The sequence below is a fragment of the Phalacrocorax aristotelis genome, chromosome 4, assembly GCF_949628215.1.
Source record: "Phalacrocorax aristotelis chromosome 4, bGulAri2.1, whole genome shotgun sequence".
Taxonomy (NCBI): Eukaryota; Metazoa; Chordata; class Aves; order Suliformes; family Phalacrocoracidae; genus Phalacrocorax; species Phalacrocorax aristotelis.
In genome coordinates this window covers 35,250,474-35,270,279 of record NC_134279.1, presented here as the reverse complement: position 1 = coordinate 35,270,279, position 19,806 = coordinate 35,250,474, and the positions used below count along the sequence as shown (strand labels likewise).

At 36.2% G+C, this 19,806-nt stretch overlaps 1 protein-coding gene across 7 annotated transcripts in view; it reads right to left on the bottom strand.

Moving 5' to 3' along the window:
- Window positions 1–19,806, bottom strand: part of ARFIP1 (ARF interacting protein 1) — a 44,836-nt gene that overhangs the window by 20,052 nt on the left and 4,978 nt on the right. For 2 of the 7 annotated variants that reach the window (XM_075090937.1, XM_075090940.1), the window contains 4 exons: window positions 15,298–15,399; window positions 5,596–5,704; window positions 2,732–2,827; window positions 1,154–1,263 (listed from right to left, as the gene is read on the bottom strand). In XM_075090937.1, the coding sequence (XP_074947038.1) occupies window positions 1,154–1,263; window positions 2,732–2,827; window positions 5,596–5,704; window positions 15,298–15,399 (417 nt within the window). Of the gene's footprint in view, window positions 1–1,153; window positions 1,264–2,731; window positions 2,828–5,595; window positions 5,705–7,411; window positions 7,516–15,297; window positions 15,400–19,806 lie in introns of those variants that run through there. The other 5 variants (XM_075090938.1, XM_075090941.1, XM_075090939.1 and 2 more) reach the window with 3 other exon arrangements.

Sequence of the window (19,806 nt, the reverse complement as noted above, 5' to 3'; positions counted from 1 at the left end):
CCTCTCCTATTCAGTTGTGGTACAGGAGATTCAATCTCAAGAGTCAATGTTTCTTAGACAGAGAACTTTAAAGAATGGCTTCAGCTGAATAGCACATACTCTGTACCACAGCATGCTCCAGGAGTAGCCGACAGACTTCTGCAGTTGCTACAAAATTCAGATTACAAGAAAAGGAGACATTCTAAAAGCCATTTAATTAGACATAAAATAGATGCAAACTTCTGATTCTAACACAAAGAACAGCATAAGCATTTACTAGGGGGTAAAGTATCTCCATCCCTGCTTCCCATTCTCACTGGGTAGGAAGTCCTTATCTGGACTTAAGAACACTGGAGGGATTCAGACCTCTGTTTTACAAGGGAAGTTTTTTCCAGAGATTCTTAATTTCTTCATGGTTTGCTAGAAATCCCAGTGATGCACAACCCAGCTGTCCAGACCTCTGTCATTTAAGTTGCAGGCATAACAAAAACCTATTCTTCAAAATTGGTCTTTGTTTAAAACTCCTGATAGTACTGTATTGCCTAACAATTGTTCCTTACCTTATGGCTTTTTAATGAGAAGCACTTCTGGCAAATTGGTGTGCTTTAAGCACCTTTTCTCTAGTCTTCTGTTGTTTTAATTTAATTCTATCTCAATTGATTACTAAGAAGCACCATATAAGAGTAAAATATGCATGAATCGAAGCAACAATACTAACACTAAGAAAAAACAATCAGCCAAGACAGAACAAAGACATCAAAATAGCAATTATCAAGTACAGAACTTGTAGGTGAGCCTGACTCTTTCCCATCAGCTAAAATTTTATTGTATCAGCAATCAGCTCAAAGATAGCAAAAAGATTTTGTTACAAGCATTAGTGCTGAAATCATGCATTCTGTAGGTTGAAGGGGACATTAGAAATGGAACATTCTTTACCTTCTTAAATCAGCAATACCTATGAAAGATTTCCCACTTAAAACCAGCAATTTAAAGAGGCTTACAAAGAATGCTACACTTGGAAGAAAAGTAAGCCTTCCCTTACGTGTTCTTGCTTATGCTCACTGCAACAACAGATTACTTTCCTACAATACTTTGAAAGCTTTAGTCTGACCTAGTAGCAAACTCCTTTCTAGAATATATACATACATGCACACACAAATATATGTCTGCATACCTTGTAAGTGTTTAGGCTCCACTTTCTCACCAATTCCAATTTCTCCATTGCTGGATTCTTTACTTCATCTGCTAAAACAACAGGTCCACTCTTCTGCTGAGCTCTGCCCCCTATGTCAGACACAAAGCAAATCTTCAAGGCCTTGTGGTTTTTTTGTTTTGTTTTGTTTTAAGGGATTAATAGCAGGTATGGAAGATTTGTGCAATTGCACATACAAAAGCAGAGCAAGGTGACAGTAAGAACTTTAAGACAATATGCAGATTTTAAAAATCAATTCCAGAAATAGCAAATTATTTATAATTGATATAAAGCATGTAGATATTTCAGTATTTCCTTTAGTAATAGCCTGAATAAAGCTTACCGGAATGCACAGTTTTACTAACCAACCTTACCACAGCTTTTGAGACATTTCTATTACTTAATCTGTGTTTTAAAATACCAACAGTTGAACTCCCTCTTGGATTTAGCCAATCTAAAAATCTGTTTACAACCTGCAGACCATTAAATGAAAATTATCAGGATATAAAAGCTGTTGTCACAAAGTACAACTAATAAATGTCAAATGAGTTTTTTTATCTTTTCCAATGAACATAATCCTTTCCAGAAGATGTGTTCAGCCAATATTGAACTTACTTATTTCAGCTTTATTAGCTCATTATATTAGGAATAATTAATTCTACAAGCCACCAGTATAAAAACAGCAACAAAGAAAAGATTTAAAGCAACAAATTAAAATATCTAGGGCCAATTGCCACACATTAATTACCAATACTCAGCATTTTTAAGCTAGTATAGGATATTATGTGATTCTAAGTTCTCATTTTGAAAAAATATTTCCTAGTGTCCTAAATAGTACGAACTGCAAAGCACTACCACTTTTTAAAGCAGCATTTTTATTCTTGTGCAATTTTGATACTTCTGCCTCTAATCCCTACTGCTACTTACAGTCACCTTAGTCTTGACGGGTTGTTTATGTAAATTAGAGTTTGGAAAAAAGTCTATACAGATGCCTCAAGATACTCCTTTAGCATCAAGCTCTCCTGTGTTCGTTACATCTTCAAAATGCTGTGCAAACATTAAGTAATTAATCCTCTCAACACCCTTATGAGGTAACTGAATAGGTTTTCTCCTCTTATATAGGAGGAAACAGACAAAGATGTTAAGTAATTTGCCTATAGGCACAAAATGAGTCAAGTGGCAAAGCCTAGTTTGGGTGTTGTGAATTCCTAATGGCCACCTCATATTCTATTCTACTGGAATATGTGATCATTTTGGCACAAAACGCCAGAAGTTTCAGCTTTAACCTATATAAAACACTTTTGGTTACTCCCATTGTAGCTTCTGTTTGTTATTGGTAATATTTGGCAATTATTTTTTAAGTTTTATAGAGCAAAAAGCAGCACACAGAAAGGAAAGCAGAGGTTACTTTGTGAACTGTTAAAAGCCAGAAATGAGAGCCACCAAAAAACATCCAGAAGTTACATTTCCAACTAACAGTAAATCAAATTATTAGAGACATGGAGGGGTTAGTACAGTGTCAGCAGAGACAAGGGCGTTATCCATTCAGTGCTATGATACCTGTGGGAATAATTAAATCACAACCTTGTCCAGCCAGTCTGCTAGCTGCTGCACTGCTAGGAGATATAACAGATGATTTGGGTGATGCTGAGGAACCTGAAAAGGGGACATATTTAACCATGAAAATCCATCATCTTCCCTTAGAAGGCAATGTGCACTTTTACACAAATAAGGGTTTTTTTCACAATAAAGAAACATTTGCTTCAGCAGCACGCTAAAGAGAAGCATTCATGGAAAAGTTGCTGGAATTTCTGATGGAAATGCTTTTTAAGAAGTGCAGCTGTTCATGTGAACTACTCCAAGTTTTCATGATTTAATCTTTTTCTCTAAGTGATGATGCCAAACTTTTTTGGTTTTTTTTTTTAGTTTTTTAAGAGTAATCAAAATACAACAGACAGCTTAATCAGTACAGTATATACTATCAACAGAAAATTCCATGAAAGACTGTTATATACAGCTTCCACAGCTGAAACCACCTTTTCCAGGTCTAGGTAGATTTCACTCTGCACTGTCACGGAATGGTACTCACAGCATTAAGAGGTGAAGTAAGCTCTGAAATCTGTGCCAATTTCAGATATACTTGATTAACATCTGCTCCTAAGTCTGTGTAAACACACAGCAATAAGCTATCCTGAAGATCGTACAAGCCATTAGCTGTTAAGGTGTGTAACCTCATTCCCAAAAGGAAGACTTTACAGTGCTTGCTTGTTCTCTTTAAAAAATAAAACACACCACCAAACGCAACTTTAAATGACCCGCACCATGTGTGTTCTCTAAACAGTTTTAGGATTATGCTTTTCAGAGCTTTCCAACTCTTTCGTATCACGTAAATGCAAAGTGGCATTCTTATGAAGTTTTCAGGATTTAAAAACCAACCAAACAAATGAGCCTTTTCTCTGTAGTGATGAGTAGTCATCATATTGGGGGGGGGGGGAGGGGGGGGGAACTTTTATCGCTTTTGCTGAGAAATTCCGAGATGCTTCAGGGCTGACAGTGTGCTAGAGGGAAAAGGAAATCAAACCTGAACTTTAGCAATTTCAACAAAATTTAGTTATCACCAAATATATCAAAGTAACCAAATCAACAATCAGCTTTTGCCTTTTAAACATACTACAGAGCACTGCTAACATGTGGTACAATTAATCCAATGATTTGGATCCAATTGCCCAGAAAAGATGAGATTAAAAAATAGTGCACTTGCTGTGTCCTTCTGTAGTCCTATGTTGCTTAAGAGCTGCAACTAGATTCATCCAGGCATATAAATTTGTCTGTAAGACCCTGCTAAAGGCCTAAAGACTGAATCACTTCAGCAAGCGAGCTAAGACAAGTAGTTTAAAAAAATCCTTATCATTTGACAGAGTATTAACGCAGCCTTATGCATGTTTCATCATTCAACATTCCGCCACATCCTAAAATCCCTTCCCCTCCAGTATTGTCTACTTCGAGTTTCCTTATTGGGGTTTCATTTTCAAATGCAAACAGACTTTTTAGAAATAGGGCAATCATTCTACTTTTGTCCATATTTTTATAAGAAGCCTCTGTTTCAACCACATCTCCCTCTCTCTGATTTCATTACAGCATTAGAAAAAACCTGAAGAAAATATCCTTAGAGGAAAACTTTTATCTAAAGTGTTAAAAATTACACATCCAAAGCTCATCATTTGTGTACATAACTTACTACAGAATATTTGGTTTTCAAACATATTAGTGTAGCTTGAAACACATCTTAGACACTTTTTCCCTTACAGGCTAACGCACTTAACAGCTGCAACAGTTATCCTGCTAATAGAATACAAAAAGGCAGGAATGATGAGCAGTTTGCCATCTGCCCAGTTTTAGCTAGATATTTTGCAAATTTCAAAGACTTAAAGAAACCACAGCATTCACTTTGTAATATATTAAAATACAGCATGTAAATCACTGTTTCCATAAGCACAACATTTTACCAAACAGGAAATGAAACAAAATGTAAATTAAATCTATGACTACAAAGTGACTTATTTTCACAGCTGTTCATTTGAGATCATTTCAAACCTTTCAAATTCAGAAATTGTTGAAGCTACATAATTCATTAAAATACCACTTTCACACACTATATAGCAGAACTCTATTGCTTTTAGACAGATCGGGAACACTGACATTACTGGCTTGTTTATCACTTTGTATTTCTTACTGTTTAATGCTAGCTTAGATTCTCTAAAACATATTAATACTTGCACAGTGAGTTAAATGTTAACTAACTAAAATCCTTCTGCTATAAACAACCACAACCCTGTGCTGAGAAAATATGAGAACACTTTTTCATTAAGTAGCGCCCGGAAAAAAAGACCCAAAGCATTGTCACTCCTAACAACAATACATTAAACTAATATATGCACTATAACCAAAAAAGAAGAGACAAGCCTGGGAGGCAACAAAGGAGAATTCCACTCATTAGTCTGCTCCAGGTAAGTGGACTGTGTATTAAGAAATAAACAACTCTCCAGTTACGTTTCTACTCAGGATAATACGTGTAACATTAAAAAAACCAAACCAACAATTGGTAGTGCAATGTAATAGCAAAATTCTTCAGTCTGACACCATTTTGAGGTGCTCAAGGACTTCCCTTCCTGTAAGGGCAGACCAATTTAACACCAAGTAGTTTCTACCAGTCCCCTGACAGATACTACAAGTGTAGCATATATTCTCAATAACCCAACTACCAGAGAAGACAAAAAAAATTGTCTCTAATGCATGTCTCAATGTGTACTTTTACACCAAAATGCTCAAAGTAACTACAAAACATGGTATTCCTGACTATATGAAAATATGCCTAAAGACTTTAAATTGAGATATAAAGAAAAAAAAAAAGCAGTTACTTTTACCTGGAAATGGTCCTGCCTCAACAACTCCCTCTTTGGTGCTGTCAAAGCCATGAGATGTTATTTTGGTTTCAGAAAGTCCAAGTCCAACTGGTAATGAACGTTTCAAGTCCTTAGAAACATTTGAATAAAAACGGGAAGTTAATGTACATAAAAAAAGGTAAAAGTTACTCAGAAGTATTATAATGTAATTTCAGCAGCACTCAGACAGGCAATCCTGCCTTTAGCCTGGAATGTCTTTGCTGGTGTCACAGCTTTATATTGCGATGCACAAATAGAACATAAATGCATGAGGAACACTAAGTATAGCCTATGTATTTATTCTAGAAATTCTTTTTATATTGATGAAAAACTAGAACGCCATCTCTTAGAGCAGCGGTTACCAAAAATGTGGCCCGCAACATCATGTTATGCGGTCCGAAGCTGATCCAAACAACCATATCAGTTTTATAATGTTTCTAGTTAAAAAACTGTCAGGGATACAGAATGATCTAAAACTAAGAGCAGACAACATTTTACAAACCAAAAATGTGGAAGCAACTATCATTGTGTTAAAGATTAAAAAGAATTCTTTCACTCTAAGCAAGAAATAGCTTTAAAATTAACAGAATTCTTAAATTCTAAAAATAGCACATGAAATCTCTTTAATACTTGACATGGGAGAAACATCCAGAAAGGCACCACTTCAACAGCTTTCTTCTGAGCACCTACTCTACATCACAAGTGCTCCCCGCACAAAAGTTGCCATTTACTACTGTTTGCTTTTGAAACTCATTGATTTGAAATTGCCCGAGAGCACCTCGTTTAACTTTTGAGAGCTAGATTACTACAACCAATTTTCAGGCAACTGAAGTCTTCACAGAAATCCAATGCAGGCCTACCACTGAACTATTAATTCATACGCCATAATTCACATATCATGCTATGACCCACTTTTGCTATTTTATCCATTAGCTCCCAAAGGTTTCCTGAACTGTATTTCCAGCCATCTGACTGAAGTTTAAGCCCCTTGTGCTATGGAATATACTTAGTGCTTTAGAAAAGTTCAGGTATTCAAAGCGACTTTAAAAGCCTAATTCGTAAAACTAGAAAGTGAGTGAAAAGCCACACTGGAAGTGAAAGCAAAAAGTTAAAATACATTTATAAAAAAATTAAGCATCAAAAATTTGGAAAACTGGCAGTTTCTGGAGTCAGGTACTCTCTTGCATCCCCTCTGCTTCCATATGAAGGCAAAAAAGATGAAAAAAGTATAGAGGAGCAATAGTGAAATTTACAGAGAAAAACTATACATAGCTTTAAGATGTCAGTGCCTGGACATGTGCAGTAACTATTTATGATATATGCAATGCTTCTAATTACAAAGGAAACACAACCTTTAAAATCCAATCCATGCTTAACATATTACTGTAGTTGCGTGACCCACAAACCAGAAGCAAGCTAGTGCATAAGAATGATACTGCCTAGAGGCTCAGACTGTCAAGAAATGTCTTTGGATCACATCCCCACAGATTTAGCTAGATGTCTTTAGTTTGAGACAAACTCTTGGGAGGAAGAAAAAAAAAATATAAGAGCTACAAACATACGAATTCCAGCAGAATAGAAATCTTGTTGACATCAGAAACCCAGGATGTTGTTGCAATCAGAGTAACTAATCCCTTATAGCCATACTTTCAGGCATATTAAGTGGCTAATAACAGATTATGTTATACTTGTGTATCTGAAGCATTATTAAAAAAAAAAGAAAATGGCCTGAACAAACAGTAGTCACATGCAGAACCTGATCTCATAAATTAAGCATATCACAACATTGGATACATACTGTTTTCAGTCTTCACAACTGACTTAACACTGGTGCTTCCATTTAAGTACTCGCAGTTGGTGGTATGCTGGAAAGCCTTTGCTTCAACTTAGTTTAGCTAATAGACAGAGTCCATTTAACTCAAAATGTAGCAAGTCACTAGGAGCTGAAAAAGCAGAGAGACTTGAAAAAGGATAACCAGAGTGCAGAAGAGAAGATGCACTGATTTAACAAAAATGACACGGCAACAATTCTTTTTTCCTGAAGGCACCTTGGCACATGGTATGGTTTTCAGAAATATCTAACTCTGTAGCCAAAGAAATGTAGATAGCTAACCTGCTTAAGCATGTTCACAATACAATTCTAAGCAATCATCTGTATTTAAGGTTAAAACACAGAATATCTGTTCTGTAAAGACAAAAGTTTATCTAAACTTAAGCAATTGTACTACTACTGTGCATTCAACTTAATTCTAATCTGAAGCTAAACACAGGCTGAACAAACTACAGAGTTAAATTAGTCAGAGTATTACAACATCCTTCTCATGTAAAAACCTGATATTCAGATCATGAAAATTATTAAGATCTACGATTGTGTATATAGACACATCAGGGTTTTTTACATAAATATATATACATATGTATGTATATGTACACAAACGCATATTTGTTCAGAGAGATCTACACCTTTGTCATGGGCAAAAAGGCAAAGTTCAGTGTAAAGAACCGCATTCAAACTTGCTTTTAAATACTGATATTAACCAGTTGAAATATACCCTACTGAAGAAAGATATCCTTGCAAATGAATTTAACAGAAAGATTTATGATTTGTTGATTTATACATGACCAGAATTGTCATCAAGAAGTCAGCAATCATCAATAAACTACCTTTTTGTTGCTTATAAACATGCAAGTTACTGTTCAGTGGAGACATGCTTCTGCATGTAAACTTCAATTTTTAACAAGTCATTTTTGCAACTGATTGTGCTTACTTCCCCTCCCCAAGTACTGAGAAACAAAAAAACTAACTAAAAATTTGTAATCGTTATCACAAAGCAACTTATCCTTTCAATAATTTACCGAGATGGATAATTTAGAAACAGCCTCAGAGTAAGAAAAGATGTGTGCAAAACTTCACATTTAAGAGAAGGTATGACAGTACTTAGGAGATTTCAGAGGGGTAAGAAACCAACGTAAGTAGCTTTCATTTTTGTTCTCACCACATGCAGGTTTGCTGTTACAACACTAGAAGCGAGGACAGATTCCCCTACTACAAAAATTTTATTATATTTTGACTATATATTGCCCTTCTAGCTAAGCAAAATTTTGATGATCAGTTCTGCTTTCAAACTCATAAGTTATTTCCCCCCTTCTTTGTAAAAGGAAAATCAAGTCTTTAGAATTCATTGGAATTTGTTGACACATTTCAAAACCATAAATCTGTTAAGGGATCATCATCATCACACACACACACAAAGATGCTTCATGCATAATTTTCAATTGTATGAGGTTGAAAACCACTGCATGTTTATGCAATTATCATCTAGCAGAAGTATTTTAATATTTTAACTTCACTGAGACCTAGGGCTGGAGGTATAAAAACCCTACAATTCAGAAGATTCCCAAGCAGTCAAAAGGCTGGATTAGCTATCCCGTTCTCAGCCATTTAGCATGCTAAAGGCTCAAAGAAGCGAAAGCATGAAATATAGCTACACAGAACAGCATCACTAGCTAAATTTTGTCCAGTCAAGACAGTGCAAACTTCTATTTTATAGAGCATTTAAACCACTTTAATCCTTCGTTAAAATCCCATTTCAGTTAGTTCAAATCACCATATTAAGTAAGGCTAACCTTACTAAAATATGTTTAGTTTAGGAGACTAACAGGGATGTTCATCAGTTTATTATACAGATCATCTAGATGAACCAATATGAATTTTTGACAAATCAGTCCTGTTGAGACAGTAGACACAAAAAAGTGGGTCCTAATTAACATGCATGAGGGAATGTTGGCTGAATTACAAGATAATTTCCAAAAAGATACTTCCCATCCATGCTCTCCATAATAACCTAAAATGAAGAGGGGAAAGATACCAGAACTGTATTGTTTCTCCACCAGTGGAAGCTGCTTTAGCGGATGCTACATTAGCAGAAAATTAGTGGAAGCTACCTTAACAGAAGCTGGCTTAGTAGAAAGAGTAGAAACTAATTAGTAGTAGTTTAGTAGAGACTTGCTTGGTAGAGGCTGACTCAACAGATGCTCACTCAGTAGAAGCTTAGTAGAAACCTAGTAGAAACTCTCTAGACACCTGCTTGGTGGGCACTAACTTAGACTCGCTTAGTAGAAACTCAGTAGAAACTTGCTTGTTATGCTTGGTAGAAGCAGTAGAAACTAACAGTAGAATCCTAGTAGAAGCTCGCTTGGTAGAAGCTTAGTAGAAGCTCAGTAGACACTCACTTGGTAGACACTAACTTAGACTTGCTTACTAGAAACTCAGTAGAAACTTGCTTGTTAAGACGCTTGCTTTGAAGAAGCAGTAGAAGCTTACAGTAGAAGCTTAGTAGACACTTGCTTGGTAGAAGCAGTAGAAACTAACAGTAGAAGCTTAGTAGAAACTTGGTAGGAGGTAACTTGGTAGACGCTTGCCCAGTAGAAACATTGCTTAGCACAAACTCAGTAGATACTCGCTTGGTAGACGCAGTAGAAAAACGTAGAAGCTTAGTAGAAGCTCGCTTGGCAGAAGCTCAGTAATAACTCACTTAGCAGATGCTCGCTTGGTTGACGCTTGGCAGAAGCAGTAGAAACTAACCTAGTAGAAGCTTGGTAGATGCTTGCTCAGTAAAAATGTAGCAGAAATTCGCTTGGTAGAACCTCACTAAGTAGATGCTCGCTTGGTAAACAGTAGACACTTGCTTGGCAGAAGCAGTAGCAACTAACTTAGTAGAAGCTCGCTTGGCAGATGCTTGCTTGCCCTATAATATCCCTCAGCTCCTGTTTTCCATGAATTAAGCCACTAGATCCTCACATCCATATAAACTCAAGCATAAAAATAAATGGGAGGAGAGCTGAAGGCTTTTATCTATGATCCAGTGGCAAAGAACATGGGCTGACACATTTCTTCTGTTCTCGAACACATTGCGCTTCACTGAGGAGACTTCTTCTACTACATCCCTTTTGACTTACCTCATGTCATACTACAATCCAATTTTAAGTTAGCTTCCCTTCTACCCTCATCAACATCGATATTTTTGCTTTTTAGGACTGCATGAAGCAGACCACTTGGCAACAAAAAGACAGACTGGTCTTTGTTTCATCTCCTAATAACAGTTTTCTAGAACTGACACACAAATACATTTTTAAATCCACCTACACTAATTAAAATATAGTTGCCCAAAGTAAAATGTAACTATGCCAGTCAACCTAACAAAAGCTAAGAGATAAGCTCAGATGTTTCGGGTAGAACGTGAGTGACAAGGATGATGTTTTTTTCAGAGGGCAAAAAAGGATTGAACTTATCTACTTGTGCAGTCTGACAATAAAATTGCAGAACAAGATACCGAACACATGCACTCAGATTCATCAGATCCCAGAGCTTATTTCATAATTCTAGTGAGATAAATTGAAGACTCACAACAAAGTTTATCTTTTGCAGCCTGTTTATCACTGGTATTATATACACATTTAATAATGGTTTTGTCCCCACAGAGCACAGAAATAGCCAGGAGAAGACAATCTATACTAAATATGAAAGGAAACAATTGGAACAACAATTTCAGAGACTCAGACTGTTAAGAACTTCATATAGATTTCATACAACAGTTTAAACATAGCAAATAGCTTACAGCTGCCTGAACACCTTTACAGGCAGACCAAACAGGTTTTTGATTAATGTACTCCTATGCAGCTTTCACATTATATGGCATCTTATTGATTTAGAAATAATATACTTCCTCACTCCTTCCCACAGTCCTCAGCTCCCAATCCCCTCAATGACATTAAACAACACTCTTCTAATCACATAATAGCATGGGAGGAAAACTTCCAGAACCGAGGGATAAGTGAAATAAACCAGTGAAGAATACAAAACAGCAAGTCCTTTTCTTTTCTTTTTTTTTTTTTTTTGAGTTTTCTTGTGCAAAGTAGTAAGAAAAACATGTTTCATAAGGAAATGCTGAAGTCCTCTGTTATTAAGAGAGACTAACAAACATCAGCACACTGTACCATACACCAAGTTTTTAAAGCTTAATTGAGTTCCAACAGAGAGTTCCTAGAGCTGAAAAGCACCAGGGTCAAGCTTTTTTGTAATGAAAGGACATTAAGACATTTCATCCAATGACAACTGAAGCTACAGGCTTTTTTTTGTTAAAAAAAGTTCCCATCCATCATACGGGCAGGACAAAACTTGTCAGAATTCCACAGGCATCTCATATTATTACAAACAAGACAGAATTAGGACGTTGCATCGTATTTCTGAATGAGACTTTACAGTTAAGCAAACACTTAAGTTACCTTGTAAATATGCTTTTGATTGTTCTTTTTCAACATAAGGAACCAAGAAGATGCATGGAGTAGAGCTATGTCAGATTCCCACAAGACTGGAACTAATATGTTTCTTTCTGAAATGGCATGGCAATCTATGCTGTCTGATGTTCTGCACAACTAATGCCATTTTTCTTCAAAGAAGGAGCAACCCTACTTGCCATTTCCAGGTAAATACATTTGCACTGTATTGTCTTGCAAAATTAAATACTTCTTATGCTTGAGTAGATACAAATAGTGCATTTGGTGGAAAATAAATGTGCATTTTCAAGCCTGAGCAGCTTATGGATGAGGTCTGATGGAAGTACTAAATAGAATGCAAGTCTAGAGGAAAGTTTATTTTTGTAAAGAACCCTGAAGAAAAACTTGTACAACTACCTCTTTGCTTAGTCTATCAAAATCATACAATCAAAGCTACTCAAGTGTTTGTCACAAAATAATTGTAGAAGACCAAACAAAAAATACAGGATAAATGATGTTATATTGTTTGTACTGAGTTGTAGAACACCTAGACAAACAGCTCCCCGATCATAACAATAAGAAAACAAGAAATTAAAATAACCTTGTTCCCCAGCTTCCCAAGAAGGTGTAATTGAAATAAGTATACTGGAGTTTGAGTGCTCTAAACTCTGCTGGGGTCACAGAGTCTTACTGAGCACTGCAGTTAACAGTACAACTGAAAGCAGTACTAGTTTCTTACCCCTTTCTTAAGTGACCTCCTAAAAAATCAGTATTTGGCTTGTCATTTCCATAAGTCAACAGGAAAAAAGACCCCTGAAAACTTGGCACAGAAATTTTGTGGTAAAATGTATATTGCTTTAGGTTAAAACAAAAAATTACCTGGCAAGGAAAAAAAGAGAAAGTATAACATTAAGCATTAGAAATAACAAACACAAAGCAAGATGAATAGACACTAATATTAGAATTCGAGACTAGCAGATTAGTAAAGATTAGTAAACAGACCTAGATGTTAATTGCAAGAAGTTTGTTTTCTTTGTTTTGTTTATAAGAAGCCCCGATTATCACATATTCCGAGTTTAGGTCACACATGCAGGTGTTAACTTGTACAAGACAGTTCAAAAAAATATTTGAGGTGCAATTCATCTTCACTGATCTCAGAATAAGCATTGTGAAAATAATTATAGCAGCAAATGCAACTATGCTTGCTTAGTACATATTTTCTGCAACTAGACCAAATATTTGACTCATTTTTGTGGAAGTTTCAAAATAAGTTAACTCCAAGCCAGCAAAATAATTAGCATGCCAGCTAAACCTACTTCAACTTTTATGTGGCCATAGACAAAAAATACCTTAATATTTCAACTTGCCATAGAAAATGGTGATTATGTTTTGACCGGACAAGGGCTCTGACCCAATCAACAAGAGTGCAAGTTCTATTTACTGTACCAACTAAAGTAGTATTGGATGCACTACTCTAAAGAAGCAATTATTATGTAAGGAAAAGATAACTTAGCCATCAAGTCACAGCAGCATCACGGTCATCAGGCTTAAGAAGAGTAAATCTGTTCCTCTACCTCTAGGTGAACTCAAATTCATTACCACTTCAAGGTGTATCTTTGTTACACCCCAAACATAGGTACACCTTTATCAAAATTTAGTTTTAACTTTATTTCACTAAACATCGTCCTCATTTTTACATCACGTTACTGGTAGATCTTAGTTGAACAAAAATTCTTAAGAAACATAAGCCTTCTCTCATTGCAGTACTATTCATAAAAAATCATGGCCCATTTAGCAGAAGTAGAAAAAATATCCAGTAATAAGTGCACTACTTTTTAATAAGAGCTCTAATATGGATGCATTTCCATCTAATGAAGTTTTATTCTTTCTTTACAGCCACACTCACTATACAGCTACTCCGCAATCATAGTCAAACGGCCTCAGATGTTGTTTTCAGATGTATTTTAATTTTTTATATTTTTAAATACGTATTTTTACATATCTAAATAACATTTTTATTTATAATTGTAAGATAATAAATGCATGCTTAGAACTACTTTTAACATATATTTGTACTTAACATATATTTGTTTTCCTGTGTTATAAATAAAATTGCTGGACTAAAAATCAGTATCCTCAAGGCTTAGAGTCAATAAATAGAAATGTATACACTTGATTGTGCATTACAGAGCACCCAATACTTTACGCTATTTCATGTTCAGAAAAAATTGCCACTACTAATATACCTTTCATACAAAAGTTATTGCAATGTGCAGTATCCACTTTTTTTTTTAAAGTCAACTTCAACAATAATTTATCAGCTTTGAAGGAGTTTCTGTTAAAGCTAAAACCAGAAGACAAAATTAGGCAGGTGCTTATTTTTCCAATATTCAGCTTGTACATGTAATTTGTTTTTAAACTTATGAAGGTTGCCCTCTCTAATCAGCATTTTAGTAGGTCAGAATGAAACATTCAATTTCTGCTCAGTATTTCTTTTAGAAATAACCCTGCACTGCAAGTCATTATGGGACTGTTAAAGCTTAGAGATCTCCCTAAAACCTAAATCTCAACAGGTATCACATAAATGTGGATTATTAACTAGGCTTCATATTTCCAACAGAAAAGCAAAATATAAACAAAAGTCAAGAAAACCAACCCCAAATTCCATAAACTATACCATAGCACCCTCTGCTGGACAGCCAAACATAAGAAGAACTAGTAAAATATATCAAGATTAAGGGAAAGAACTCAAAATTGCATACAAGTGATGATGGAAGTATAACTTTTTTTCAACATACAACAAATAAGATGGCTTTTGATACATCTCATCTATATAGCATACAGCAACACAGTCGTCATTTTTCAGTTTCAACACAGAAGTTATTTCTCCTGTTCACAACTTCAAATCAAAATGTGACCATCTACCTTTAGGCATGTTGCCTCCAAACTTAACACCCCTTAGAAGTAGCTTGCCTCGAAGAATTTGATACTACTTCATAAAATATTTAGGATTTGGTAGCGTGAAGTCACAGGACCTGTTAAGTCTTATATTTTGAAAATGATTGTTGTCCTGTTTTATGAATAAAATTAACAGTCAGCATCCTCCAGGACCAGAGGCAAGACTGTAGAAGCACATACATTTGATTATGCATTACAGAGCACCCAATTCTTTGCACTATGTCATGTTCAGAAGTATTTGCCGCTACTGACATGCCTTTTATACAAAAAGAGGTTATTGCAATGTGCAATCACATCATGTCAACTTTAATAATAATTGATGAGCTTCAAAGAAGTTTTTCCATCAAAGTTCTAAAAAAAAACTATGTCAAGTGAAGCCTGCTATGCATTGCATTTTAACCAGCAATTCTGATAATGGTACCTTGTTAAGACAGCAAGGAGAATTCTTACCCTGTTAAAGCTGTGCTCGTGAGAGTCTTCCAGCTGTCCATTGCTAGTCACAGGAATTTCTGCTGCTGAATTTTTGGGAGACTCTTGAGCCATTGCACCTTCCTATAGTATAAGGAGCAACAAATTAGCATTTGTCTTAAATTTCCAATGAGTTATTTATATGAAAATATTTGATGTATAGGTTTCATAACAGCTGACTATTTCAAACTCCCATTGCTAATATTCTGACATACTAGGTCTGCATGCTTTCCTTTAATCACATACCCAAATCATGTTAATATGTTAGTACAGCTCAGACAGAAGCAGTTTAAAGCTTCAAGATCTAAGAAAAAAGAAACATTACAATTTAACCCATTGATATGGGGGGGTGGGGTGTCAGACACGAATGAGACATGGGGCCAGACAAATATTTTCCATGCACATTTGACCCTTAGAATTACACCTTTTCGTATCTCAAGCTATAAAAAACGTGAGTTTGACTACAAAAAAACCCCTATTTTATTAGCTAATAAGCAAGAAATATTAGAGAAGTGCAATGAGTTTAATCACATGTTACAAAAAGAAAAGTAATGATTCCAAACTTTAATTTAAACTTGCTTATTTTATCACAATATGGTGCCACCTTCTGGCTAAACTGTTGGTTTGCAATTCTCATTCAGCCAACACCACTAGATCTAAAGTGAAATGCAGAAACAAGAACCTAAAAGCACCAACGCAATTCAAGAATCAAAGTTAGTTTCAAAATGCAGCTGCATTATGAACAGTAGCAGCAGCTGTGAAATCATTGCTTTCAAGAATGACCTAAAGTATAACCTAGAAGAGACATTCCCAGAAGAAATGCACACCATTTACAAGCACCTGAAGAGGGAATGGCACCCTAATGCACTACAAAACTAAGAAATTGAAAATTTCAGCCCTCTCAAAAGGCTACCCCTAACTCCGCAAGACAGCTTCGTTAGTCAACTAAAGTGTAAAGAGTAAGAAAATCAACACACAACTGAAGGACTCTTTGTTCAATTACCTACATAAAAGTTGTCTGAAGTCTTCAAACCAGCCCGTGCACCTGCACACGACTGGCAAGACATGGTACACCATCAACGTGTACTTGATAATAGGTGCTTTCTTCCCTTAAAGCTCCTAAACCAAATTGAACCAGCTCTTTTCAGCCAAAGGGCCAGGAAGAGGCCCAGTCTGAGACCAGGCTGAAGTACAAGCAGCTTCTCCAACCACATGTGAAGCTTTATATAGATATATATATAAAAACACAAAGATTTTACCAGTACTTACTGAGGATCACCTGCACCATTCTTAACTGACAAGATCTTCTGTCATACTCCATTGTTAATATTTTCCCCACTTTCACCAATCACTACTCCATATACTTTAGTAACCTTGACTTCCTTAGTAATGCCCAAGCTTTTTTTTCTAACTAGTCAGTGTCTATGGGCTCTAATAAACATGCTCCTCTAACTCCAGATTGCTTTCAAAGCTATGTTACCATAACTTCTTTCAAAGACTGTAAGTCACCAAGACTTCACCTCTGTTGGTCTTTTGAAGCAGAGCTCACTACTCAAACTTTATTTGGTATCTACAAAACCTGACTGACATTACTGAAAGTGTAATAAGCTGCTTCAGTCAGCAGCATAAAACACTACCAACACAGGAAAAAAAACAAAAAGGCAAGGAGACTGAAGTCCATCGAGTTCTGACTAAATGGTGCCATTTACCCATATGTAGAAGAGAAAGAAAAAGGCTAAGGACGAGCCACTCTAAGAACCATACATACGAACTAGAGTCTGTGGATGTATGCCCATAAAATACCATCTCAAGTGATACGTTTTCCCCTTTTGAAGGTCAAGACTTTCTCTGCAACTAATTTAGCAAAACTGAATTGAAAGCTACTCCTTCAAAAATAGCGCTTTATGAAACACTTCCCTAAAATGAGAAGCTAATCATTTAGGCACCATTTTTGAAAGAATTCTAAAGACACAGCAAACAGATTCCAAAACTTTTAAGAAAAAGTTGGTGTGCTATAAATTCAAGAGAAAGTGACTTTATAACACACTACCTTAACCCCATCAGTCCCTCTCATTCAGTATCTAGTAAGTGCCTTCTTTCAGCCCTGGGAAGGAATAGCTCACATGCCATATATTCACATTCGCCTAGCACACCAAATTCATCATATAGTCAGTCTTCACTCACAACTAGGAAACAGAACAGCTGGTTTTTGGGTCATTCTTCATACAACAGAACAAACTCAAAACTCATAGCCTTTAAGTAAATGAAAACATTGAAGCACACCAAGAAGTCTAGGTTTATTTTATGAGTACTTTTAAAACAGTAATTTGTTTCATTTCATAGAATATAGAATATCTCATGTGGGAAGGGACCCATAACGATCATTGAGTCCAACTCCCAGCTCCTCGCACGGAGTTGCTATACAACACCATTAATCAAATGTTCTAGTTACCTGCCGTATTAGATTTTAATGTAGGAGATCTGTCCAACAGCTCAGGCTTCATCAGCTTGCTCTAAATCTCGTATCTGCTTAACTTCCAAGACTGCTAGGAACTATACTTCTACTTGGCATGGTAAAGTGAAGTATTTTTCAAAACGCTTGGCCTCTGACAGCTACCTGCACAATACTGAAACATTAGCACTGGCTAACACAGCTATTTTTGTTCTTCTTTCTGCAAATTGGCAGAAAACACAACGTCAAGGGGAAGTCCTGTACCTTTGGGGGATACACTTCATTTGGCAGGGATCACAAACAAAATTGCATCTCCAAATTTAATTAAAGGCAAAACAAATAATTGGCTTGGGTGCTTTTCATCAAGCATCTCAAATAATTTAGCTAATATTGTACATTGATATACATTTATGCATTTATTCAGAGATATATATGCTCATGCATATGCACACATTAGAAAAAAAAATCATCAGCTTCTCTGAACAACTTATGAAATCTAAAAAGGCCTAAAAGCAATTCACAGGGGTTTTTTAGGTGTTTCTACTTAGGCAAACCTTCGTATCAACTTCAGAGAAAGCAAAAAATTACTTGCTAACTTCAGTTTCATGTTATGCTGAATTACAACACCATCTTCCATTGCTGAAAGGAGGACTTTTCACCACTCCCCTTTTCCAGTCCCTGTTAGGAGCCACACCGTGTCCCACCTCCCAACCATAACACATGCCTGCCACTCACCTGACGGCACAATAAACAGGCTCAAGTCACTAACCCGACAATAGACCTTTTAACTGGATTAATTTTCTGCAGTTTCAGTGAGTTGAATCAGTTTGCAATGAGATCAGACACGTACCAAAGGCATAAAGTAAACAGCTGAAAAAGGGAAGTGGGATAAACTGCTAATTTGGCTCAGCCATAACAAGAAATCACCACTTGCATTTTAGTCAACAGCCTAAGCTAGCACTGCTGCCAAGAACAAACCATTGCCCCGCCTTTTTTTTTTTTCTCTTTACCTAACTCTTCCCCCATTCCCCCACCTCTTCCCTGGGCAGAACAATGTATTTGTAAAGCAAACAAGATTGAGGAAACACCACAGGTTAAAAGAAGGTGACCTATGCCCAAGGAGGGGATGGGTAATTTTTCCACTCAAATCAGTTCTCCAAAAAAGATCATCACACAGCTCCAACACTTGGACCTACAAAACAGAGGGGGTAGTAACACAATAAAACACTACTAAGAATGAAGGACTGCTCCCAGCCACAGCATCGCCTTACTCAGCAGTGCAGTATCTCAAAAAAACTTAAACTGTAGACTACTGCCAAAACTAGTGGCCATTTCTCTTTACCTCTGGATGCATGGTCCTGCAACCTCACACAATCTCGGTAAGCTCACTGATCTGAGAGAAAACTGAACCACCAAATCACAACAGTATTTCTGCTGAAACAATGAGTATAATTGTTGAATGAAGTGTCCCCTTGGCAAGTGCAGCCCACAGGTGATTTAAACTAAGTATATAAAGAAACTGCATCCTCAGAAGAAAATTTATCATATGCAGGAAGAGTCTAAAGTAAAACAAAGCAGGTCCTAAATTTGCATTGATGTATTAGGCATGAGTGAAATAAGCACTCTGGAAAATCATGAAGTTTGAGCTGGATATTTTATTTAGAAGAATATATTAATCCTTTAGTAACTTTTTTCTTAGTGATGTACTGTTTGCAAATATCAGATTTGGAGATATGCTACCTTTCTATGAATCACTATTCTGTTCTTCTAAAAGTTTAAAAATGAGTCACTGAAACTCTAATAACGATAGTGTCGGCATCATCCTTTTTTCATTCTCACTCTAGAGCAGCCAGGGAAACATTTACTCTCTACCTTCCTGAAACAGACTCCCAAACACATCTGATTGGCTAAATATTATCGAGAACCTTAGGAATTTGTTCGTTATTTTAAAAAGTCACAGACTTCTCCACAATGAAGATGCAAGCTGTATCCGCTCCCAAGAAAAAAGATTCACCACCCCAGCAGCAGATGGAATGCCT